General features: G+C 42.4%; 1 protein-coding gene across 1 annotated transcript in view; it reads left to right on the forward strand.

Annotated features, from left to right (window-relative positions):
- LOC121551262 (transmembrane protein 132D-like) overlaps positions 1-27,595 on the forward strand; it is a 67,068-nt gene that overhangs the window by 19,520 nt on the left and 19,953 nt on the right. Inside the window, exons 3-4 of the mRNA XM_041863831.2 lie at positions 7,173-7,310; positions 24,941-25,130. Coding sequence (XP_041719765.1) covers positions 7,173-7,310; positions 24,941-25,130 — 328 coding nt within the window. The remainder of the gene's footprint in view (positions 1-7,172; positions 7,311-24,940; positions 25,131-27,595) is intronic.

Consider the following 27,595-nt stretch of genomic DNA (forward strand, 5'->3'; position numbering starts at 1 on the left):
GGTTAAACCACACCTGATAGTTTCATTAGATTTCCATTAGATAGTTTTTGCAGGTTTCATTCCCTATTACAGATTTATTACTGCTCATATTGACAATGTAGTGCCATCACCTCCATTTGCTGCATGGTAAATTACATGAGGGGGAATCATATTGCTGTAGAAAATGTGTTTAGTCTGTGCACCATTAGTTGGCTAGTGTAAAGATTGAGTTAGCAAAACCCCAGATCACAGCCTCAGTTTTTAGGCAACGATTAAATTATTAAATTGTGATGATATCTGATCAAACACCATTTGTAGTTAATTCAATTCTCTCTGATAACATTTGTTTAAATCACAGACAGCCTCAAGGATAAAACCAATAAGGTTTGCCATCCAAGTGACAAGCATGACTTTTTCATCCCATTTGCTGTGTATTTAGTCCTGCCCTGCAAACAATAATAATGAGTTGTAAGGACGTCCCCAGGACGTCACGAAATGGTCGCCTGAAGTCATCAGGACGTTGTGTCATGGTCCCCTGGAGGTTTTGTCTAGTTCCTGGTAGGTCCCGAAGATGTCCCCGAGGACGTTTTTAGGACTTTCTTGGGACGTTATGTTATGATCTCCTGGTGGCTTTGTCTAGTTCCCGATTTGTCCCGGGTACGTCCCCAAGGACTTTTTTAGGACTTTCTTGGGATGTTGTGTCATGCTTCCCTGGAGGTTTTTGTCTAGTTCCCGCTCTGTCCCGGGGACGTCACCTGATGGTCGCAAAAAAAAGGGATGTGCACCGTAGGTTCATTACACATCATCCTTTTTTACTGTTGCCAAGCCCATCAAGGCCCTGATTGGTGAAACACTGATCCAGTCACAGCTCTTTGTCTTTTGGCAATGCTAGGGACATCCACACACACACAAACAGTGTTTTTAACATAGTGTTTTCAACTTAAATATTTGACACTCTTTGACGTACAGGATTACATTGTGTATGTTTATTCATACAGTAATTATTATTCAACATGTCCTCACCTGAGATTTGAACTCAATCTTCCTGTTACACCACTATGTCTGAATCAATGACTGATTTCACCTGTAGGCATATCCTACACTTTGCACTTCAAAGTAAATCCCAGCTCTGTGAAAAATACACTGAAGAAAAACGATTAGATTTATTGTAGTGATTCAGGAGTAACATTAAAACAGAATAATATGCCCCACCAACATTAGACAACTATACTGAAAACCCAAACTCAAATTGCTGAAATAAGTACTTTAAATGAAATCAATAAGAGAATTGTCAGATTTACTACTAACTAAAATAGCAGTGCAGATGGCACTCTTTTGCTAAGTGCAGAGATTAATCATAGGTAATGAATGTCTGGAGACTTTGTGGCGCAGCAGAAAGATCAGCATACCCCAAATCCAGAGATTGTGAGTTCAAATCCCAGGTGGGGTCATATTGAAAAGTCAGTAGTAAGTGATCATGTCAACTGTAGTCATTGATTAATGATTTTTACACTATTTTAGTGAACCACTTACCTTAAAACCCCCATAACCCAGATAATTTACTTATAATGGTTTGGGACACTTGGGACCGTCACGTGACAAAACCCTCCAGGGGACCATGACACAACGTCCGAAGAACGTTCAGGGGACCTTCAGGGGACTATAATACAACATCCATCGCTAGAATGTCTAAAAACGTCCTCTGGGACATCCCAGGGACAAACCGGGAACTAGACAAATCCACCAGGGGACAATGACACAATGTCCCAAGAACGTCCTAAAAACATCCCGGGGTCAAAACGGGAAATGTAAAAAGGTCCCCCAGAGAACGTTCTCTTGGGACCATTATGAAATGTCCTAAGGACTAGTAAAATGAAAATCCTGAGAACGTCCTAAAAAGGACATGGGCCTCAGGGACGTCCTGGGAACTTACAGGGAACAACACAAAGGTCCCCCAGAGAACGTTACCTTGGGACCATCATGCAACGTCCTAAGGACTAGTCGAATGAAAGTCCTGAGAACGTCCTAAAAATGTCCTGACATGGTCCTCAGTGAAATCCTTGGAAATTACAGGGAACTAGACAAAGGTCCCCCAGATTTAATGACAAGACCATGGTCTGACATCACAGAAATTAAATGAGCCCTAACCTGAAAAAAATGCCTGATTTCTAGAAAACAGTAGGTTTGTCACCATCGTCGTAATAAGTAGACCAAGGCGCAGCGTGATATGCGTACATCTTTTAATGCGTACTTTGCACACTACAACAACAAAACAACAAAACGAAACGTGAAGTCCTCGGTCATAAAACACAAACCTACACGGAACAAGATCCCACAAATGACAAGTGCACAACAGGCTGCCTAAGTATGGTTCCCAATCAGAGACAACAAGACACAGCTGCCTCCGATTGGGAACCACCCCGGCCAACACAGAAACACACGATCTAGAAAAGAACACATAGAAAACGAAACATAGACACTATACATATAAACTAACACCCTGGCTCAACATATAAGAGTCCCCAGAGCCAGGGCGTGACAAGGTTATATTGATTGAAACTGGTGTTGAGAAGAACGTGGAGGAGTTGGTGGTAGCTGAGTAAGGAGAAGAGGAAACAGCCATTGGACCTAGAAAAAGCACAGAGAGAGGAAAACTCACCTTAGTTATGATCAACTGAATGATGAAAATATTGGAATATAGTAGGCTAATGCAATTCAAATCAAATAAAATTGTATTTGTTACATGCGCCGAATACAACAGGTGTAGACCTTACCGTGAAATGCTTACTTACAAGCCCTTAACCAACAATGCAGTTTTAAGAAAATTAAATATTTACTACATAAAATAAAAGTAAAAAATATAAAAGTAACACAATAGAATAACAATAACGAGGCTATATACAGGGGGTACCGGTACCGAGTCAATGTGCGGGGGTACAGGTTAGTCGAGGTAGGGGTAAAGTGACTATGCATAGATAATAAACAGTGAGTAGCAGCAGTGTAAAAACAAAGGGGGGTTAGGGGGTCAATGCAAATAGTCCGGGTGGCCATTTCATTAATTGTTCAGCAGTCTTATGGCTTGGGGGTAGAAGCTGTTAAGGAGCCTTTTGGAACTAGACTTGGCACTCCAGTATCGCTTGTAGGCTGTCTCGTTGTTGTTGTTCGTCTGCAAACTTGATGATTGAGTTGGAGATGTACGTGGCCACGCAGTCATGGGTGAACAGGGAGTGCAGGAGGGGGCTGAGCACGCACCCTTGTGGGGCCCCCCTGTTGAGGATCAGCGTAGCGGAGGTATTGTTGCCTATTTTCACCACCTGGTGTCGGCCCGTCAGGAAGTCCGGACCCAGTTGAACAGGGTGTGGTCCAGACCCAGGGCCCCGAGCTTAGAAATAATCTTGGAGGGCACTATGGTGTTGAAGGCTGAGCCGTAGTTGATGAAGGGAAGGGAAATGTATCTTCTGCATTTAACCCCTCTGAATCAGAGAGGTGCGGGGGCCTGCCTTAATAGACGTCCACGTCATCGGCACCCGGTAGCAGTTGTTGTTGAACAGCATTCTTACATAGGTATTCCTCTTGTCCAGATGGGATAGGGCAGTGTGCAGGGTGATGGCAATTGCGTCATCCATGGATATGTTGGGGCAGTATGCAAATTGTAATGGGTCTAGGGTGCCGGGTAAGGTGGCGGTGATATGGTCCTTAACCAGCCTCTCAAAGCACTTCATGATGACAAAAGTGAATGTCACGGGGCGATAGTCATTTAGTTCAGTGTCCTTCGTATTCTTGGGTACAGGAACAATTGTGGACATCTTGAAGCAAGGGGGAACAACAGACTGGGATAGGGAGAGATTGAATATGTCCGTAAACGCTCCAGCCAGCTGGTCTGCACATGCTCTGCGAGGGTTAACACGTTTAAATGTCTTACTCATGTCGGCCACGGAGAATGAGAGCTCAGTCCTCATGAGCGGCGGTGGCCTGCATCTGCGGCACTATGCTTTCTAAGAAGCTGACGAAGAAGGTGTTTAGCTTGTCCGGGAGCAAGGCTTTGGTGTCCGAGATGTGGCTGGTTTTCGCTTTATAATCTGGGCCCATGACTTGGCTGGTTTTCCCTTTATTATCAGTGGAAATATTTTTCATCTTCATACAATCATCCATACAATCATTCACTTTACATTGAATGATTGTTTTATTGGAATTTTAACAACAAGAGTGGTACTTGTCCACAAATGGTATTTTAATATAACAGCAAATACACTAATATGGTGATTTAAAGTCAGGCTAATCTACATTTAAGACTGTTTGCTTGATTTTTAGGGTCTGCCATTATTCACTTGCTCAGTTATGCCTAAAATAAATAAGGCTTAGAGAGAAGAGCAAACAAGCACAAGGGATGGGGTTGCTGACTGGAGCGGGCCAGGGGCTGCCATGAGTGTGTGTGACAGAAGTGAGAGAGGCCATGGCTTCCTGTGGCAGTGTGGGGAGGGGGTGGTCAGGTGGTGGGGCATCGGTATGCAAAATACACAGCGTTAGTCCGCCACTCTAACCTCGCCTGGAGAGAAGTGAGATGGGTGGCAGGTGCAGCACCTGAGAGCTGCTTTTCTCACACACTGTCAGCTCCAGTCTCTGGGCCAATCCATCTTCCCTGCCCTGGTGCCTCGATACCTCCTCCTCCTCCTCCTCCTCCTCCTCCTGCCTCTACAGTCAGCGGTGCCTAAGCACAGCCACTGACTGCTATGGTTCCTGCTCTGAACCACTGTTAAGAAAAATCCCTCCTCCCCCTCATCCCCATGGGTTTCCCCCTTAGATCCCAGAGGGCTTGGGGGAGAAAAGGCAGATAGGTCCTCTTGTAACAGTTAGTTTTGATTAGGTAAACCCTACACCACCAGGAGCAGCACTAGCATGAGTTGGTATATTTAGAATGCCATTACCAGATGAACTGTTCTCAGATATTTTCTCATTACTTATTACAAGAAGCGTGTCATCAGGGTTACATCTTTTTTCATTATAGATGCCAATTCATTGATGGCAAATAATAGCATTGTTCTGCCCTACCACTATGACCCCAGCAAATCCTTATGAGTCAGAATTAGGATTATGCCGTGACCTGCCCCTATAGTAACTGCTAAACTAATGGAAGTTCATGTGGAGGCAGGATGTTATAGCTTTTATAACATCTCCTGGTACTGTTAGTGTATTACTATACCTTTATCCGAGAGGTTGTAGAGCCCTCAAGGTTACCAGTCATTCTGGCTCCAGGAGTGTTGTTGTGGTCAGGAGAGATGAATGGGGACAGGCATGTCCCCTTCTACCCAGTCACCTCCACCCCCACTCACAGTCCCTGTCCCCCTGTTAATCAGAGGCTGCAGCTTCACTCCCCTTCTCCCCTTTCCCCTCAGAGCCTGTCAGTCTCCTGTGTATTTGCTCCTGCTTCCCCCTGGGAACCTGCTGCTTGTAGCGAAAAATAAAGTGAGGGCCCCTCCCTGTCCCCTCTGTGCCACTTACTCTAATGGATGGACAGTACAGAGAGAGGCAGGTCACCTTCACACACACACACACACACACACACACACACACACACACACACACACACACACACACACACACACACACACACACACACACACACACACACACACACACTTCACAGGGCATTGAGCACTGTGTTGGTTACTCCACCTTCAGCCTGTACTACTGTACTGCCCGGAATTGACATTTCTGCTGCTTGCAACTCTTTTTAGATTATCCAAAGATATTTCCTGATTTGCATCCATCCAGCCCCTTTGGGGATGTGTAATTCTCCTGTGATTGTCAAACTTTCCTTTGCCAGTCTAGTAAGTATTGTTAGCACTTTGTCGGATAGAGATTGTAGCAGTAACATGGCAGGATCAGTGAAATCTTGCCGAAATGTCTGAGTCCCTGTCTCACACGTGCCACAAGTATGTCCCCTCATGTTGACAGAGAGAGGGAGAGAGAGAGGGAGAAGGAGACAGAGGAAGAGCCAAAGGCATTGGGTCATTTCAGTGTGCCATGTGGCAGCATCACAGGACGATTTCAGCAACCTCCATGCCAAGATTAGTGCTCCCTTGAGCCTTCAAACCAGTACTCCTGATTACATCTTGGAAGAGCTGTATGTGCAGATGTTCTAACACACTTACAAAACACCCACAACCACACACATAGGCAAATAACAGTAACTCAAACAAATGCGTTTTTAAATGGGATGAGTACATACGCATGGCAGTACCATGAGTGTAGCATCTGTCTATATGACCTTGAATGTCCCACAGGAGGGGAAGTAGAGAGGATCAGATGGATGCTCATATCGTAGGTTACCTCCCCCCAGAGACACATAATGTGCTCACCGTTGTTTTACTGCCAGAATCTATATCTGAAAGAGTCTGGGATAAACCATTAAGCAGCATTAGGCTACACATGACATGCATGCACATGACAATACTACACAGATGTTGTTCCGCACTATTGGGAATATTTTTATGAAGAAACAACTTGGTGGTGCTCCATTTTTATAGAACATTAAGCTGGAAGAAATGTATTTGAAAAATGCTTTGAGTGGCTCTAAAGAGAGACAAGAGATATATGAGTGCAGTGTTGTTATCATGTACAGTGGCAGAGGATGGAAAGTGGGATGCCTCTCCTGTGCAACACTATGGATGTTTTCATGTATATATCTGACCTCCCTCCACTCATACGCTACCCTAACTCCCCGGTAGGACCTTTAACACTAGCCATTAATTGCAGGGTGATGTTTTCAATTAGCATTCAGCTCCCTGGTGTTGTACTCTGTGTTCAGCTGCATTAGATAAAGCTTATCATTTACAATTGAGAGGCCAGCAGGCCAACAAGCCATTAGTACACTATGAATAATTTGTGTACGTGACAGGACCAAAGATGCCCATAGTATATGAGGAATACTAAACACTCAAAATGCATTTTTCCTCCGGCTATTGAAACCTATCCTCTGGGGTTTGCTCAAGCCTCTTAAATTATAAGGATTTGCTATGAGCAAAGTGGACTTTGATTGACCGAAGGGCTTAGGAATGAATAAGTTCATGGCCACAAGCTATGGGAGGCCAACATCATACTAGCTAGGTCCAGTGGAGATGGACTTACTGCTAGGTGTACAATTTAGAGTCTACTGTATTTGTCTTATACATTTTTCTTGTCTTCATTCACAGAGCGATTGTAAAGAAAGGAGTGTCGTTTCGCACAGCAACACATAGTAACTCGTGGCTGTGGGATATCACTCTGGACACTGGAGCAGATGGCACCATCGCTGTTGTTTGTCATAGGAAATCTTCCATACCGGGAAAAAGGCAAGTCTGCTGAAAATACATGACAATCCCCCCAATATGCTGTCAGTGAACTCGATTAAACTCCTCATGTATTCAACCACTGGACCATGGATGGACCATTCAAGTCTGGGTTTGGCTGCTCAAAGACAGCTTTAAACACACTTCTGAATGACCATTACTGTTTAAAAAGTTATGTTATGTCATGGGTTGTTAGATCACGTATTGTAATAATAGTGTACATGCTACTGGGGCTTAATGATTTCAATTTTGCCTGAGGGAGTGAAAAATAGTCTGCAAAGTAGTATGAGTAGGATGCCATTTTGACCAAGGCTTCGCCTATCTGACCTGACAAGACACCGTATGCTATCCAAGCACAGGACTGCTGCTGGGAAAAGCTTAAGCAAATCTGCTTTTAAAGAGGCCACCGTCCTCACACCTCATTAAGTAGCGCTACGTCTTAACGTTTTACTGCAGTGGGCTAAATCAGGGTCACACAGAGTGTTTCTTGGTAGACTTAAACAAATCTACTTTGAAACAAAAGTATACACCTCACATACATGGTTATGGGCTTAAAAAAATAAGACACCAGTACCATGTCAGATATAGAGTTGAAATCTATTCCATTTTGAGTTTGCATCTCAATATGAGACTTTATATAAATCACAGAAGACTGAAATATAACAAAACCATTTGACATAGAAACACCAGCGTTAAAAAATAAAGAATGTTTATTAATTATGAAATTATGAAAAATATTAATAACATTCCACCCATGAGGCCACCAGAGGGGCAATTTGGTCATTTGACTGCAGGAAAGGGCTATGCCAAAGTTTCTAATTGCTTATCTATAGTTCACATGAAATCGGTGAAAAGTATTTCTGTCCCCCATTTAGAATAATACAGTTTTTTTGTCTCATTTAGAGTATGTTGTTAGCGCTTTTGGAAAACAATTAAACAATGATTAACATTAAACAGTCAATGTGAAAATGTGGCTATGTTTATAATACCCCTTCCGTTCCTAGAAGCTAAATTTGAATGTCCTAATAAGTCTGTGGGATATTTTTCTGGTACCATTGCTGCTGTCACAATTACATATAGAGTCATAGTGCTCTTTCTGAAGTGTAACCTTTTCCTTGCTTGAGGACAATACACCAGATGTAGGAACCTGTCCATGCTGGAACCTTCAATTGACATTCCATGTAACTGACCAACTCTGTGGCTTGGATGACCTTTAGATGATCTGGTGTGGCTCCGGTATTTATAGTCTATGAGAAGTTCCCGTGAAATCAAAAGTGGCACTTCATTTGCAGTTTGTAATTTTAATTGGAGCATTGTGGTGTCCATGACTGAATTGAGCTGGGTTGACCTCATTTTCTTGTTTTCCCCATGTGATGGGATTAGTCCATTGTTTATCGAACCCATTTTGGGGAACATATTTGTGGATGCAAAATCGTTTGTTAGGGTTAATCCATTTTAAAATGTAATAATTTACTAGACCCCCTGTAGGGCTGTCTAATGTCACACCACTTTGTGGATTTCATGGACTTTGTCTCTCAGCTTCCTATAGTGTCAGTAAGTAATGTGAGTGTTTATGCAGCTATCTGGATATTAAGGATTTGCCTCTGTTTGACAATAGATTGCAATGGATCTTCTGAGTTAAAACGGCCACTTAGTGAGAGTGCTGTCTCTTTAATAATCTGGGGGTTGGAGTACTTCACTGCTTCAACCACAAGAATGGCAGAAGGCTATAATGGTGTCCCCCATTTCAATGTAATGCCAGATTAAAGCGGCAAAATCTGTTTTAATGTGGGATAGATACCCTCTTTTAAATCATGCACATCTTGTTTTGATACTTCCCTAAAACATTGTTATGGTTTGTTTGTGTTTCAGTGTTTTTGTGCAATATGCTAAGATAATTTGATTAAAATAAATCTCTATTTTTTGTGCTTTTACATATGGTGTTCAGAATTAAAAAAGCTCTTAGAGAAGAAATGATAGAGAACTCATCAGATTAGCTTTGTGCTTGCATTTGACTTTGTGTGCTTAGTCCCCTCCTGTACTCCCTGTTCACCCAAGACTACGTGGCCACGCGCGACTCCAACACCATCATCAAGTTTGCTGACGACACGACAGTGGTAGGCCGGATCACCAACGGCGATGACTCAGCCTACAGGCAGGAGGTCATAGACTTAGCAGTGTGGTGCCAGGACAACAACCTCTCCCTCAACGTCAGTAAGACCAAGGAGCTGATCGTGGACTACAGGAGAAAGAGGGGAGAGCACGCCCCCATTCACATCGACAGGGTTGTTGTGGAGCAGATCGAGACCTTCAAGTTCCTTGGCGTCCACATCACTAAGGACTTAACATGGTCCACACACACCCACACAATCGTGAAGTGGGCACGGTAGCGTCTCTTCCCCCTCAGGAGGCTGAAAAGATTTGGCATGGGCCCTCGGATCCTCAAAAGGTTCTGCAACTACACCATCAAGAGCATTTTGACTGGCTGCATCACTGCTTGGTATGGCAAATGCACCGTCCTTGACCGCAAAACGCTACAGGGGGTAGTGCGGACAGCCCAGTGCATCACTGTGGCCAAGCTCCCTGCCATCCAGGACCTCTATATCAGGCGGTGTCAGAGGAAGGCCCGAAAAATTGCCAAAGACTCCAGCTACCCAAGCCATAGACTGTTCTCTTTGCTACCGTCCGGCAAACTTTTGGAACCCTTTTTTCTATGAGTGTACCCAAACTCTCTGCACTGACTTATCTTGTACTGACCCTACGCACACTCACTAGACTATATACAAACCATATACAGTGCCTTCAGAAAGTATTCATACCCCTGGACTTATTCCACATGTTTTTGTGATTTTTTGCAAAATTATTGACAATGAAATACAGAAAGATCTCATTTACATAAGTATTCACACCACTAAGTCAATACATGTTAGAATCACCTATGGCAGCAATTACAGCTGTGAGTCTTTCTGGGTAAGTCTTTAAGCGCTTTGCACACCTGGATTGTACAATATTTGCACATTATTATTTCTACAATTCTTTAAGCTCTGTCAAGTTGGTTGTTGAACATGGCTAGACAGCCATTTTCAAGTCTTGCCATAGATTTTCAAGCCGATTTAAGTCAAAACTGTAACTAGGCCATTCAGGAACATTCAATGTCATCTTGGTAAGCAACTCCAGTGTATATTGGGTCTTGTGTTTTATGTTATTGTCCTGGTGAAAGGTGAATTTGTCTCCCAGTGTCTGTTGGAAAGCAGACTAAAGGAAGTTTTCCTCTAGGATTTTGCCTGTGCTTAGCTCTATTCCGTTTATTTTTATCCTAAAAGACTCCCTAGCATACCTATAACATGATGCAGCCACCTGCTTAAAAATATGAAGAGTGGTACTCAGTGATCTATTGTGTTGGATTTGCCCCAGGCATAACGCTTTGTAATCAGGACATAAAGTTAATTATTGTGGAGTATTTGTATTTATTAAGGAGCCCCATTAGATGCTGCCAAGGCAGCAGCTACTCTTCCTGGAGTCCAGCAACATTAAGGCAGTTATATACAATTTAAAATATTACATGACATTACATTTCATAATACTTTTCACAACACATTAAATGTGTGCATTCAGGCCACTACTCTGCTACCACATACAGTTGAAGTCGGAAGAGTCATTAAAACATGTTTTTCAACCACTCCACAAATTTCTTGTTAACAAAGTATAGTTTTGGCAAGTCGGTTAGGACATCTACTTTGTGCATGACACAAGTAATTTTTCCAACAATTGTTTACAGACAGATTATATCACTTTTAATTCACTGTATCACAATTCCAGTGGGTCAGAAGTTTACAGACACTAAATTGACAGTGCCTTTAAACAGCTTGGAAAATTCCAGACAATGATGTCATGGCTTTAGAAGCTTCTGATAGGCTAATTGACATCATTTGAGTCAATTGGAGGTGTACCTGTGGATGTATTTCAAGGCCTACCTTCAAACTCAGTGCCTCTTTGCTTGACATCATGGGAAAAGCTAAAGAAATCAGCCAAGACCTCAGAAAGAAAATTGTTGACCTCCACAAGTCTGGTTCATCCTTGGGAGCAATTTCCAAACGCCTAAAGGTACCACGTTCATCTGTACAAACAATAGTACGCATGTATAAACACCATGGGACCACGCAGCCATCATACCGCTCAGGAAGGAGACACGTTCTGTCTCCGAGAGATGAACGTACTTTGGTGCGAAAAGTATCTATATCCACAGTAAAACAAGTCCTATATCGACATAACCTGAAAAGCCACTCAGCAAGGAAGAAGCCACTGCTCCAAAACCGCTATAAAAAAGCCAGACTACGGTTTGCAACTGCACATGGGGACAAAGATCGTACTTTTTGGAGAAATGTCCTCTGGTCTGATGAAACAAAAATAGAACTGTTTGGCCATAATGACCATCGTTATGTTTGGAGGAAAAAGGGGGTGCTTGCAAGCCGAAGAACACCATCCCAACCGTGAAGCACGGGGGTGGCAGCATCATGCTGTGGGGGTGCTTTGCTGCAGGAGGGACTGGTGCACTTCACAAAATAGATGGCATCATGAGGAAGGTAAATGATGTGGATATATTGAAATTATGTATGGAAAATGTATGCACTCACTAACTGTAAGTCACTCTGGATAAGAGCGTCTGCTAAATGACTAAAATGTAAATGTAATTGAAGCAACATCTCAAGACATCAGTCAGGAAGTTAAAGCTTGGTCGCAAATGGGTCTTCCAAATGGACAATCACGCCAAGCATACTTCCAAAGTTGTGGCAAAATGGCTTAAGGACAACAAAGTCAAGGTATTGGAGTGGCCATCACAAAGCCATGACCTCAATACTACAGAACATTTGTGGGCAGAACTGAGAAAGCGTGTGCGAGCAAGGAGGCCTACAAACCAGACTCAGTTACACCAGCTCTGTCAGGAGGAATGGGCCAAAATTCACCCAACTTATTGTGGGAAGCTTGTGGAAGGCTACCCAAAACATTTGACCCAAGTTAAACAATTTAAAGGCAACGCTACCAAATACTAATTGAGTGTATGTAAACTTCTGACCCACTGGGAATGTGATGAAATAAATAAAAGCTGAAATAAATCATTTTCTCTACTATTATTCTGACATTTCACATTCTTAAAATAAAGTGTTGATCCTAACTGACCTAAGACAGGGAATTTTTACTAGGATTAAATGTCAGGAATTGTGAAAAACTGAGTTTAAATGTATTTGGTTAAGGTGTATGTAAACTGCCTTCTTCAACTGTATCTATAAAATCCATGTGTACGTGTGTGTAGTGTGCATGTGTCTGTGCCTGTGTGGTGTATTTTTATCTATCAGTTACCTGATGTGGAATAGAGTTCCATGTAGCCATGGCTCTATGCAGTACTATACGCCACCCATAGTCTGTTCTGGACTTTGGGATTGTGAAGAGACCTCTGGTGGCATGTCTTGTGGGGTATGCATGGGTGTCCGAGCTGTGTTAGTAGTTTAAACAGACAACTCGGTGCATTCAGCATGTCAATACTTCTTACAAAAACAAGTAATGATGAAGTCAATCTCTCCTCTACTTTGAGCCAGGAGAGATTGACATGCATATTATTAATGTTAGCTCTCCGTGTACATTTAAGGGCCAGCTGTGCTGCCCTTTTCTGAGCCAATTGTAATTTTCCTAAGTCCCTCTTTGTGGCACCTGACCTTACAACTGGACAGTAGTCCAAGTGCAACAAAACTATTGCCTGTAGGACGTGCCTTGTTGATAGTGTTGTTAATAATATGCCATTTAGCAGACGCTTTTATCCAAAGCGACTTACAGTCATGTGCGCATACATTTTTAGGTATGGGTGGTCCCAGGGATCGAACCCACTACCCTGGCGTTACAAGCGCCATGCTCTACCAATTGAGCTACAGAGGACCACCTAAGGTTAAGGAGGCAGAGCAACGCTTTATTATGGACAGACCTCTCCCCATCTTAGCTACTGTTTTATCAACATGTTATGACCATGACAGTTTACAATCCAGGGTTACTCCAAGCAGTTTAGTGTCCTCAACTTGCTCAATTTCCACATTATTCATTACAATATTTAGTTGAGGTTTAGGGTTTAGTGAATAGTTTGTCCCAGAACTAACTTATTTCTTGCCACCCATTCTGAAACTGACTGCAGCTCATTGTTAAGTGTTGCAGTGATTTCCCTCACTGTAGTAGCTGACGTGTATAGTGTTGAGTCATCCGCATACAAGTAAGGGGCCTAGACAGCTGCCCTGGGGAATTCCTGATTCTACCTCGATTATGTTGGAGAGGCTTCCATTAAAGAACACCCTCTGTGTTCTGTTAGACATGTAACTCTTTATCCAAAATATAGCAGGGGGTGTAAAGCCATAACACAAACGTTTTTCCAGCAGCAGACTATGATCGATAATGTCAAAAGCCGCACTGAAGTCTAACAAAACAGGTCCCACAATCTTTTTATCACCAATTTCAAAGCTCTTAAAGACTTACCCAGAAAGACTCACAGCTGTAATTGCTGCCAAAGATTATTACATTTTAGTAATTTAGCAGATGCTCTTATCCAGAGCGACTTACAGTTAGTGAGTGCATACATTTGTTCATACTGGCCCCCCGTGGGAAACGAACCCACAACCCTGGCGTTGCAAGCGCCATGCTCTACCAACTGAGCTACACGGGGCCAATCATCATCATTAAGTTTGCCGACGGCACAACAGTGGTAGGCCTGATCACCGACAACGATGAGACAGCCTATAGGGAGGAGGTCAGAGACCTGGCCGTGTGGTGCCAGGATAACAACCTCTCCCTCAACGTGATCAAGACAAAGGAGATGATTGTGGACTACAGGAAAAGGAGGACCGAGCACGCCCTCATTCTCATCGACAGGGCTGTAGTGGAGCAGGTCGAGAGCTTCAAGTTCCTTGGTGTCCACATCACCAACAAACTATCATGGTCTAAACACACCAAGACAGTTGTGAAGAGGGCACGACAAAGCCTATTCCCCCTCAGGAGACTGAAAATATTTGGAATGGGTCCTCAGATCCTCAAAAGGTTCTACAGGTACACCACCGAGAGCATCCTGACTGGTTTCATCACAGCCTGGTATGGCAACTGCTCGACCTCAGACCGCAAGGCACTACAGAGGGTAGTGCGCATGGCCCAGTACATCACTGGGGCCAAGCTTCCTGCCATCCAGGACCTCTATACCAGGCGGTGTCAGACGAAGGCCCTAAAAATTGACTGTTCTCTCTGCTACCGCACGGCAAGCAGTACCGGAGCGCGAAGTCTAGGTCCAAAAGGCTTCTTAACAGCTTCTACCCCCAAGCCATAAGACTCCTGAACAGCTAATCAAATGGCTACCCGGACTATTTGCATTGTCCCCCTCCCCCCCAACCCCCTCTTTTACGCTGCTTCTACTCTCTGTTTATTATCTATGCGTAGTCACTTTACCTCTACCTACATGTACATATTACCTCAATTACCTTGACTAACCTGTGCCCCCGCACATTGACTCTGTACCCTGTATATAGCCTTGCTACTGTTATTTTACTACTCTTTAATAATTTTTCTATTTTTCTTGATAAATTGTTTAAAAAAAATACTTATCTATTATTTACTTAACACTTATTTTTCTTAAAACTGCATTGTTAGTTAAGGGCTTGTAAGTAAGCATTTCACTGTAAGGTCTACACCTGTTGTATTCGGCACATGTGACAAATAAGATTTGATTTGATTTGACAACCATATTATTCAGTGTCACTGATCTCCACGTACCACTGGTGAGGGGCTGGAAAGACAGCCTGGCCCTGATGAAGAGAGCTATGCCATTCAGGTGCTCGCCTTGTGCTTCAGGTGGGTCTTCAAGTCAGACAGAGGAATGAAGTCCTTCAACATCCTCTCAAACTGGCCATCAACCTGGCAGTCAAACATGAAACAAGCCAGGAGAGCACTAGTACGGTTTAATTGGATTGTGATAAAAAAAGACTGTTACATATCAGTGATGTATCTTGATCTCAAGCCATTTGGAACACAAACAAATGTAAACATGAAACCGTTCATACCATACTCCATTTGGGGTTGTCTGCCTTGCTGGAGGTGTCATAATGCACATCTTTCTTGTCAAACTGTGTGGTCCACATAGGACTCCTTTACAGTCTTCATAACTCCAGAATTATCCTAACATGTATTGACTGAGGGTGTTATATATTACAGTATCTAATCAAGATATATTAGTGTTTTATTTTTCATGAATTTTTAACAAATGTTAGAATTTTTCTTCCACTTTGACGTTACAGAGTATTTTGTGTAGATCGTAGACAGAAAATGACAATTAAATGAATTTGAATCCCACTTTGTCACACAACAAAATGTGGAAAAATTCAAGGGGTGTGAATACTTTCTGAAGGCACTGTAAGTTATTGATGTGGGGAACGGAGGGTGTGTGCCAGATACATATGTCAGATCTTAATTTGACCCCTTTTGTCGCAGGAGGAAAATAATCCTGCAACAGGAGGATTTGAATGAATATTTAATATTTAGAATCACCGCCAGGGGGCAGCTGGAAGCGGTGTTTGTAGGCTATACAATAACTTAGACTGCAGGTCCACTGGGTGTCAGTTCAAGTAGCCTATGTAGGCTACGTGCAGGCTATGGCGCGTCTCATGTGAATTCTTATATTTGTAGGGGTTAGGCATATTTTATGTTAGGGAAAATCAGTGTTTTAGATAAATTGTTGTATTAAATGTTCAAGGCAGGGATAAATAATTGGTTGTCTCAGTGCCTGTGTAGTCCAGCAGTTACAGCTGCTGACCCCGGAACACATATGCCAGATTTGGCAGGGGTTCAAATCTAGCCCACTGCCCTTTGAACTTGTACTTTTTGAGTTACTCTCGGTGGGCTGTACTTGTACGCTTACTCAAGTAATTTCGAAAGGAACTTACTTTTTACTTGGTTACATTTGACCAAATCACTTCAGTTACTTAGATGTATATTATTATATCATCGCTGTCGGATGAAAACCTTGTAACTCCAAATTTTGAGATTGTTTTGTTGTTGTACATGAATCAATACTATTGGTTCCCCTTTACGTCTCTATGAATGTTTCATGGCCCCTTGACCAATGAAATGTATTCAAAATAGCTTGTCATCAAAATCTTAAGTCCATTGGGTCTCAAAGTTTTCCGTCAAACCCTGTATCTCCACCACGGCTCTTGAAGTAAAGCGCACGTCTTCACTCCTGAGGATAATTTTGTTTGTGTGTTCGTAGTCAGATGCGATCAGAGGTAAGTTACACTTTAATTGCTGTCTGCCTTTGTAATAGTATATATTTCTGGAGTATGATAAGTATTTCTTTGATATAATTCTGCTGTTGAAATTGTGTTTTGAGGGCGAGCGCAAATCAAATGCCTAGGTAGCTAACTAGCAAAGTTCAATCTCCTGTTTTTAGCTCCCCATGTGATCTCTGCCTGTTGGATAGCTAGCCACCTTGTCATTGGCATAAATAGTGAACAGATTAATCAGATGTGTGTGGCAATAGCTAACTAGCTAGCTATCACATTAGGTTGCCACTAGATAAGCTGGCTAAGCTAGCTAGCTAGCTAACTAGCTGCAGTATCAACCATGTAGCTAGCTAACGTTAGCCAGATCATCCGGTCAGTTCAGCGCATCATCCTCCTACTCCATTGCTCTCTCTCACTCTGTGTGTGTCTAAATGTCATTCTGTTTTTATGACAAGGCCTATAAACACATCTGTCATACAGTCAGTGTATCATCTCAGTGAGCTTTTTGTGTCATACAGTATACTTGAAATAAATGTTTATTGTGTGTCTTTTTATTTACAGCTTGTAGCAGCACAACCGAGGGGGAGGAGAATGGGCCAGTCAAGCAAAGAAAATACCCTTCAAAGAGGAAAGGAGAGGTTCAGAAGCGAAGACGGATGGAGGTAGAGGTCTTTACGGGTCCAAAAAGTTGGACCCATTCCGAAATCTGGGGCTTTCCCACCCGGACCCGATATGCATAAATAAATAAAAAATATATAGAGACCTGTTCCTAACGGACCCGAGGACAACTAGACCCATTCCGTATAGGCCTGGTCGGATCCAGACCCGATCCGAGTGAGGGAAGCAGCAGAAAATATTATTTTTAAGCTACTTTATTAACCGGAGCTGATAAAGCGCGAGAGGGAGGGGAGAGAGAGGTCCCGCTCTAGCAGGTGGGGAAGGGGCAATACTGTATGCGAGTGACACAGGGAGCAGGGAGGGAGAGATGAGAGACAGCAACCAACCAAGCCAACAAGCGCTATAGTAGGCTAAAAGCTGCCATAGCTAGGTTATTTATCATCAACAATTATTACGTAGTACCTGTCTTGACTGCATCAAAGAGAGAAGCTAGTTAAACTAGCTAACATTAACTAGCTAGGCTAATTGAGGCTGCAGTGCATGCACTTCCTCATTCTACAGTTACAATTCACAACTCCATTCAGAATATTAAGTAGCAGCCTACCTGTTGGCTCTTGGTCGTTGTAGCCTATCCTTCTCCTTTAACTTTTAATTCCGTCATTTTAATTCCATCTGCCATTGATGAGATATCTCCTAACTTTTGCCACACACGGAGGCTCTATGATTGTAGCCTATTGCCGCTTTGATGACTTATGATTGGCCAACAACAACAAGCTTCACGCGCCACGCTCTACTCTCTTGAAAAGCAAGAGCAGCAGCATAAAGTATAACATTTCTCTCTCTCTACTGAAGCAGTCGCATTCGGATCTGTATGGGCCCTTCAGGACAAGTCAGTTTAATGTACACATACCCGAGCCCCATGACAATCATATCAGATCCGACCCAGACCCGTGACATTATTTAGAATTCTGGATCGGTCCCGGATTGGGTCTCTGGTATTTCGGGTAAATTGGTATCTGCACTGTATGATTATTTATTACTTACATGATTCTTACCTGCATACCTACCTTTATGTTTAATTCCATGCTAAAATGTGTCTGATTTGCACACTAGTAACATGACCGATAGTGACATTTCAATATTGATTGTTGTTTGACTGTTGTAACACTTACCTGATACTCCTTGATATTTCATTCTGAGTGAAAAATGAAAAATCATTTTTGGTACGCATTCACCATCACATGTATTGAAATTATATTGTGAAAAGAACTTTCATTAATGCTATTGAAATTGTAAAATTCCAATGCCTCAAGTACCATTGACCTTTTTATGAAATTGAGCACATTGATAGATATTAAGTTTGTTTGATGTCAGTCTTCATTGGAGAATACCTGTGCTGGAAGACATCTGCAAGATGGTGCTGGCACGCTTAAATCATTTGCACTAAGTTGTTGTCCTTTTTGTTTGCTGTCACAGTTTACCATAAGGTAGAAAGAATTACTGAACTAAATGTGTAACTAGTACTTTTACTCGAATAAATTACAATCAACGTAACAGTACTTTTACTTAAGTACAGATTTTCAGTACTCTACACACCTCTGAAAATTATACATAGCCTATAAAACATGGGCGAGCATCCACACTGGAGGAAAGTTTATCGTTCTACAGTAGGCCTACATCTGTCAATCAACTGATGGCCCAAATCAGCTCATCAACTCAGCCAGGGAAACACAAACAGTAGACTATTATCAGTTTTCACACCTTTCATTATGTGACAATGGATAGGCTAACGGGAAGTCTACAAAATATAGCCTATTGGAATGTAATCAAATAACAAGGGGCCTATTGCAACCATCGATGGCACTAGATTATCACCAGCTGATGTCTCGTTAAACCATCAATATGCGTTAAATTTACCTGCACAGCTGATTTCAATTGCAACCATTATTGGTCACCTCATTACCGCTCCCAAAAAGATGACGTCGGTGTTACCTTAGTCAGAGATCTGTATATAATGACGAGATGCTCATGTCTCCGCCCTAACAATGGGAGTTGTTGTCTTAAAGGTAGGAAGGCAGGCGACAATCTTAGGTCTGCATATTAACCCCATAGAAATGCATTGGGCTTATTCTGGACAGATTTTGTCGAGAGTGAGCCCTCTCGCTTCGCCTCTTTCTCTCTGTCTTAGTTCTGCTTGCAACCAACGTTTTTCAAGATGTATGTTCGCGCTCTGGTTGGTATTGTCATTGGAATAACTAGTCCTTTTTAACAGAGAAGCATTCTGTACAATATAAATAATGTTTTACCTAATTTTTTTATGGCAAATCTACTGTGGCAATTTACCCGACAGTGTATGAATGGAAACTAATGTTGGTGTAGCCTACTGTTATTCTTTAATTTTCTATTTTCTATTCAATTTGATGTTATCCAAAAGTGACTGGTATGATCTTTTCTTATCAAGATCGGGGGTAAATTATCCCCGGACTGTCCATATTTGAAATGTGTAATTAAATCAAGTCAATCAGGGGGATGATTGAGTTTTTGGTATGGGCCAGAATCGAACCCACGCTGACACAGTAGGCCTATATGTGCACACTGAAGGCAGCGGCCCTAACCACTAGACCACCCCAGGCCATGATTGGACAAAATGTAGTATACACTCCATACTTGTATGTTGTAGCCTAGTGGAGACCAATATATATCTTGTGTTATTAAGCTATATAAAACGATGGTTGTTGATGTGTATGGCTGCATTTCAGATACATGTTTGTGCATTTGAATGTTGCCGTTATAGGACCTAGGCCTAGCGTTTGAGCGAGTGAGAGAGAATATTATTTTGGTAGCAGTCCTGATCACAATGACTCGACTGCCCCTGCATGGAGAGAAAGAGAACTGCTCATTTTCAAGGAATCATGAGGCTCATTTCAATTTCCTGATGCAACAGGAAAATTCTCTGTGACAAAAGAGTGATCAAGTCAAGATCCAACATCTGTACAGGACTGCCTTACCTGAGAGTGAGTGGACATGTTCGTATTCAGTAGTGTGTTTCACAGGGAGTTGCAATGACAAATAATAAAATGGAGACTTTCTATTGTTTAAGGTCGAGCTGCACAATATTCCAGCTGGGCAATATAATGAGTTAAGGGAGATCTCATGAGTTCATGACAGCTCGCTTGACCCTGAGTTCAAAGTCCATAGTGAAAAGCTATCTTAACACCATCACTGCACTTACTCATTCTTGTCAATTCTCATGTTTATGATGATGATATAACATACTTTCAGTTAAAACAGGCATAACACTCTCTGTAAAGCTTTAAAGATGTTTCACTTTAGAGACTTTGGACAGATTCATCAGATTAGAGGGGATCCTATCCAAGTCCTATTCAAGGCATTACAGTGTACATTGAGAGGCTATCAGATAAATGTACTGCTATGATCTATCTATCCAATTTAGCCCATGCGTGCATCCTCCCTTAGCCTTGCGCCTCCAGTGGCAGGTGAGTCTGTTTAGAGTTAATAGGTGTCTCTGTTTAGAGTTAATAGGGTTCAGTGGAGGGAGATTGTTCATCTCATTAATCTGTTGTCTCACAATCAAATCCCTGATGCTCATTTGCCATGCTCAGCTCGTCATACCTTACATGTGCACAAACAAAGTGATTGCTTTACAGTAACAGGACATTTATGTGTGAAATAACATTAATTGACACACTGTGTGGATAATCTTGTTTCATGCTATCGATGGCTTTGGAAGGATAATACCATCTTTTGTTGCTATTTGGTTGAAGGACAAAAGACCAAGGAAAATAGGGCGGCAGGTAGCTTAGTGGTTAAGAGCGTTTAGCCAGTAACCGAAAGGTCGCTGGTTCTAATCCCCGAGCCGACTAGATGAAAAATCTGTCGATGTGCCCTTGAGCAAGGCACTTCACCCTAATTGCTCATGTAAGTCGCTCTGGATAAGAGCATCGACTAAAATGTAAATGTGTAATGTAAATGAATTAAGTCATTATTATTATTATTGCATGACGAAAGAGACAACAATTAAATTAGTGTTATGCATATTGCATATTGTTATGGAATAGGTAGTTAAGACAGCACACTACAGCTCACTACCACTTCCACACTCCATTCCCCTAGGCGCAACAGCAACCTTGTCCAGGTACTGAGCCTGGTTGATAAGCATATTAGGTGCTGCCAAATAGGTGATCGTCAGTCAGTGCCCCAGCTTGCAAACCGTGAGGCTGCTAGTTTGTTCGGTGACCATGAGGCCTTTTGTTTGTTTTTTAGTTTGGGCATGCCTTTGATATTTCCATTTTTGTACATACAGTATTTATGTTTTGTCACCATCTGAACAAATAATAATCCGCTTGGACTGGCTGACCAAGAGATCAAGAGAGGCAGGGCTGGCCCTGGACCAATATAAGGTTGCTGTCTCCCTGGGCACATGTACATTCAACACCTATGCACATACGCTGATTTCTCCCATAGCTGCACATCTTAAATCAGGTTACAGAGCAGTTAACTAGTCCTAAGACCCCTAGACTTAGCGAGTGCAACAATATTAGCAGGCTAGTTATTGGTTTCGTAACAGTATGAAAATACTTTGATAATGCTGATATTTTTTCTGTAATCGGTATAATTATTGTACTGTGTAATGTGTACAATTCACTGTAATCTGTTTTAATGTATACTTTAGGGCAGGTTTCCCCAACTGGCGGTCCACGCACCGAATTTGGCCCGCAGGTGATTTTATTTGGCCACCCAAGTTATACTTTTCTTGGGGGGGACATAAAGTGCCTTCAGAGTGTATTCATACCTCTTGACTTATTCCGCATTTTGTTGTGTTACAGCCCTAATTCAAAATGGATTAAACACAATACCCCATGATGACAAAGTAAAAATATGTTTTTAGAAATTGTAGCAAATGTATTGAAAATGAAATAAAGAAATATCTAATTTACATAAGTATTCACACCCCTGAGTCAATACTTTGTGGAATTACCTTTGGCAGTGATTACAGCTGTGAGTCTTTTTGGGTAAGTCTCTAAGAGCTTTCCACACCTGAATTGTGCAACATTTGCCCATTATTATTACCAAAATTCTTCGAGCTCTGTCAACCATTTTCAGGTCTTGCCATAGATTTTCAAGAAGATTTAAGTCAAACCTGTAACTCGGCCACTCAGGAACATTCACTGTTTTCTTGGTAAGCAACTCCAGTGCAGATTTGGCCTTGTGTTTTAGATTATTGTCTTGCTGAAAGGTGAATTCATCGCCCAGTGTCTGGTGGAAAGCAGACTGAACCAGGTATCCTCTAGAATTTTGCCGGTGCTTAGCTCCATTCCGCTATTTTTTTATCCTGAAAAACTCCCCATTCCTTAACAATTAGAAACATACCCACAACTTGATCCAGCCACCACTATGCTTGAAAATATGGAGAGTGGTACTCAGTAATGTGCTTTATTGGATTTGCCCCATAATAGAGAGATACTGCATATGTGATTGCATACAAATGTAAGCAAGATTTAAAATAATTGTATTTTAGTCAAATATTATATCTGTTTGGGCTTCTTGCGTTCGATTTACAGTCTACAAATGATATGTAATTATGTTCAGGCCTCATGACCATCCGCTCAAGAAACTGTTGACCCGCGGCTGAATCAAGTTGATGATCCCTTCTTTAGGGGATAGAAACCCCCTTTTAAATCATGCACATCTTGTTTTGATACTTGACTAAAATACTGTTATAGTTTGTTTGTGTCTCTGTTTTTGTGTAATATGCAAAGATTATTCTATTACAGTAAATCTATAACTCCTTAGAAGGTGCTTTGTGCTTTCATTTCACTTTGAAGGCGACACACGGTACATTTGAAAAGATTTGACAGTTGGTTGTGGAAAAATATAAGTGCTTGATGTGGGGAAGGAGGGGGTGTGCCGGATACAGGACTGCCTTACTTGAGAGTGAGTGGAGCAGGTTCTATTCAGTAGTGTGTTTCATAGGGAGTTGCAATGACAAAGGAATAGGAAGGATACTTTGTATTATCGAAGTTCCAGCTGCGTAATATTCCAGCTGTGCAATATTATGAGTCAAGTGAGATCTCATGAGTTCATGACGCCTCACTTGACTCGGTGTTCAAAGTCCATAGTTAAAAGCTGTCTAAACCCATTCACTGCACTTACCCATTAATGTCACTCCCCATGTATATGATGATCTATCATTCTTTCAGTTAAAACAGGCCTAACACTCTCTGTAATGCTTTACAGATGTTTCACTTAAATTAATAAAATAAATTGGTCATTTAGCAGACACTCTTATCCAGAGCGACTTACAGGAGCAATTAGGGTTAAGTGTCTTGCTCAAGGGCACATCGACAGATTTTTCACCTAGTCGGCTTGGGGATTAGAACCAGCGACCTTTCGGTTACTGGTACAACGCTCTTAACCACTAAGCTACCTGCCGACCCCGGTATCTTGAGAGACTGGACAGATTCATCAGATTAGAGGGGGTCCTATCCAAGTCCTATTCAAGGCATTATAGTGTACATTGCGAGGCTATCAGAAAAATGTACTGCTATGATCTATCTATCCTATTTAGCCCATGCGTGCATCCTCCCTCTGCCTGGCGCCTGCAGTGGCACGCGTGTCTTTTTTAGATGTAATAGGTTTCAAGGGAGGTGGATTGTTCATCTCATTCATCTGGTGTCTCACACACAATCAAATCCCTGATACTTATTTGCCATGCTCGGCTGGTCATGCCCTACAGGAAATTAATGTGGGAAAGAACATTAAATGACCCCCTTGTGTGTATAATCTTGTTTTATGCTTCTGACGACTTTGGAAGGAAGATACGTTTTTGTTGTTATTTGGATGAAGGACAAAAGACCAAGGAATAAATCATTATTATTGCATGATGAAACAGACAGTAATGAAATTAGTATTTTCTTATTTCTCTTGGGTGTAAACAATGCTATCCATACACTAATGATAACAGCCTCCTAGTGTCCCAGGGCATATTTGACTGAGGAACCCAGATCCTCCCACCCTCTTTCAATTATTTATTGCTTTGCTTGTCTCTGTTTACACTGTGGCTGCTGTGTCAGGATCACTGCTGTGCCATCTTGATTACTTTAGGCTTCGCTGTCCTACCTTGATTGTTTATGGTAGCACCATTCTTCTCCTTTCTTTTAAAAATGTTTACTTCCCATCCCTCAATAATGTTTATCTCCGGGGCCTCCTGAGTGGCACTGCAGTCTAAGGCACTGCATCGCAGTGCTTGAGGCGTCACTACAGATCCGGGTTAGATCCCGGGCTGTCTCGCAGCCGGCCGCGACTGGGAGACCCATGAGGGGGCGCACAATTGGCCCAGCGTAGTCCGGGTTAGGGGAGGGTTTGGCCGGCCGGGATGTTCTTGACCCATCGTGCTCTCGCGACTCCTGTGGTGGCCCTGGCGTATGCACGCTGACATGGTCGCCAGTTGTATGGTGTTTCCTCCGACATATTGATGCGGTTTGCTTCTGGGTTAAGCGAGTGGTGTGTCAAGAAGCTGTGAGGCTTGGCAGGGTCGTGTTTCGGAGGACGCATGGCTCTCAACCTTCGCCTTTCCCGAATCCGAATGGGAGTTGCAGCGATGGGACAAGACTGTAACTACCAATTGGATATCGCGCTGAATGTGTTCTTCTGGCAGTCCCAGTCTGATCCTGTCTCTTATATCTTCTCTCTCAGGCTGGACAACAGTCTTCTGGAAGTCCTACAGATGGACTTTGAGGTGGAGGAGCAGAGCAGCCAATCAGACAGCCAGGTGATCACATGGCGCCTGGAGTTGCCCGCAGACACCAGGGACGGGGGGAAGGAGGGCTCCATGAGGATCTACACCACCCAGAGAGACTATGTGGGCCTGGCCACGCTCGTCATGGTGAGCACCGATTGACAACTCATCTCTAGCATCTACAGTCAGGCCCAAAATTATTGGCACCATTGATAAAGATGAGCAAAAAATACTATAAAATAAATAATTCAACTACTGAGGTATACTGTATGCAAAAAAAAGGAAATTATATTATTTAATACTAATACAATTGCTGAGAGAAAGAGATTTTGTTTAACAAGTAACACAAATCAAAAAAAAGATAGGGCTCAGAATTATTGGCACCTCTGTTTCCAGTACTCTGCCACCCTCCCTTCAAGGTTTTGAGTCCGGAGACTGATATGGCCATTGCAAAACATTTTGGAACCCCATTGAGTAAGGATGTAAAAGAGTTGAAGGCGAGTCTTGAAATGAGTGACGAAAAAGCTGCAATTATGGAGAAAGATACAAAAAAGCTAAAAGGGATAGTCACTAAAATAGAAACAGACGTTAAGGAACTTAAAAGGGAGAACAAGTTTCTGAGAGCTGAGAGAAGCCTCACTAGACATACAGACTAGATCGATGAGAGAAAATGTAGTACTTACGGGTATCCAAGAAAAAGAAGGAGAGGTTAACGAAAAATGTGTTAAGGACTTCTAATTTACAGCTCTTCAAATCCCACTCGATGCTGTCGATAAAATCCAACTTGAACGTGTACACTGTTTTGGACAAAGAGGACAGAGATATGAGTGTCCAATCGTTGCCAAATTTGCTTTCTTTAAGGATAAAGTAATGGTTAAAAGCCTAGGTAAAAGACTTGCTGGCACAAAAATAGGCATGAATGACCAGTTCCCGAGGAGGATTGCAGAACGGTGCAAAGTTCTGTACCCAATCTTCAAGGAAAGTAGATTAAAAGGGAAGCGTGTTGCTCTCGTAGTTGATAAACTGTATATTGACAACCAAATGTTCCGCGACACAAAGACTACTCCATGGCTATTCTGAAAGTTCAAATAGAGGAGTCGAATAATGGAACACCCAATACTAGCCATGGTAGGGATTGTAATAATAAAACACATTTATAGTATTTATAGTGTTTTATAAAGGGATAAGATGGTATTACAAGAAAGGATAACAAGCGAAATAATACATCTTCAAATATAGCTAATAAGAACACAAGTACTCAATCAACATAGTGGAGATAAAAACATAGCAAACAGAAGACATAGAAGGCACAGTATGTGGGTATGTGTGGATGTATTGTGATGGAAGGTGTGGTGTGCGTTTTTGTGTTTGGAAAAGTGTGGCGTTAAGTGAGTGAGAAAGGAAATGGTTGCATATCCCAGAACCAACGTGTGTCTGTGAAAAGGGGTTGTGAGAGAGAGCTTTCAATTTTGTGCAGATAAGGGATATACATTTTAATAAAATAATATATTATTTTATTGTCCTATCATGATGGAACGGTCCCCAACCCTATATCCTAGACACCCACCTGAGCAACCCATACACCAAAGAGAAGTCCCCATCTGTTTTATGGCCCTGCTGTAAGTTACCTATATGCAGCCAAAACAGAAAGATAAATGCGGTCAGAGACCTACTAGAGCAACACCGCCCCCTGAAGATTCTGAGCCTGCCTGGCAGGGTTGGTCCAACAAAGCCAGAGCCCCCTGATGGGAGAGCATAATATACAAGGAAATCCTCAAAGCTGCTAATGAGAACCTTGACGACCTTGTACCTAGCCGGTGGGGATTCCGGTGGGGTACCCCCACCCAGGTAGTGGCAGTGCTGGCAACACTGGCTGCAGTAACCCATGGGGAGGGGGTCACACTCGGACAATCAGAGAGGGGGCATATTATTGTGGCCCTGGTGACACAAAATAATCAAAGGTCTGACTGCTCTGAGATGCTTGGGGAAAATGGTTACAACGGGGACCAGAGTGTTTGTGTCTCAGGGGAAGAGGGTGGATCTGATCTCCATCACCTAGGACTTGACATAGGTTAATCAAATCTCAAAATGTTGTCAATTTTTGCTCAATCTTGCATGCTTTCTCAAACAGCTGTAACTGTATATGCATTCGTAAATCAGGTCCTTTCTTAAGTTGGGCTCTGGGATGTAACAACCGTTGAGCATCTGAGCTTATGGTTGATTGTGGAGGAAAGGTGTTGAGTGTGTTAGAGTATGTGCGTGTGTGTGGTTGTGTGTATCCCACATCTGTTGCAAGGGGGTAAGGATGTTAGGGAGAATATAGGATGAACCAGAATAATTGTTTGCTAAAATAAAAATTAATTAAGATATGCAAGATATTTGAATAAAATGCATTTTTAATAGCTATATATATATTGAGGTGAGAGCATTGGAAATGCTTTTGGCGGTTGACCTGCGTCTGTTTTGTGAGTGGCACTGTGTGCCGTTTTCAAAGGATGGGTCCTGGCCTCTTGGGGGGCCTAGGGATCCGGGGGGACGGGGGTGGTATGCCGATCACTGGGATGACAACCCAACTTGTGATGGGGAGGGGCTTTAGCAGGGGGAATAGTGGA

The sequence above is a fragment of the Coregonus clupeaformis genome, chromosome 18 (assembly GCF_020615455.1).
Source record: "Coregonus clupeaformis isolate EN_2021a chromosome 18, ASM2061545v1, whole genome shotgun sequence".
NCBI classification, from domain to species: Eukaryota; Metazoa; Chordata; class Actinopteri; order Salmoniformes; family Salmonidae; genus Coregonus; species Coregonus clupeaformis.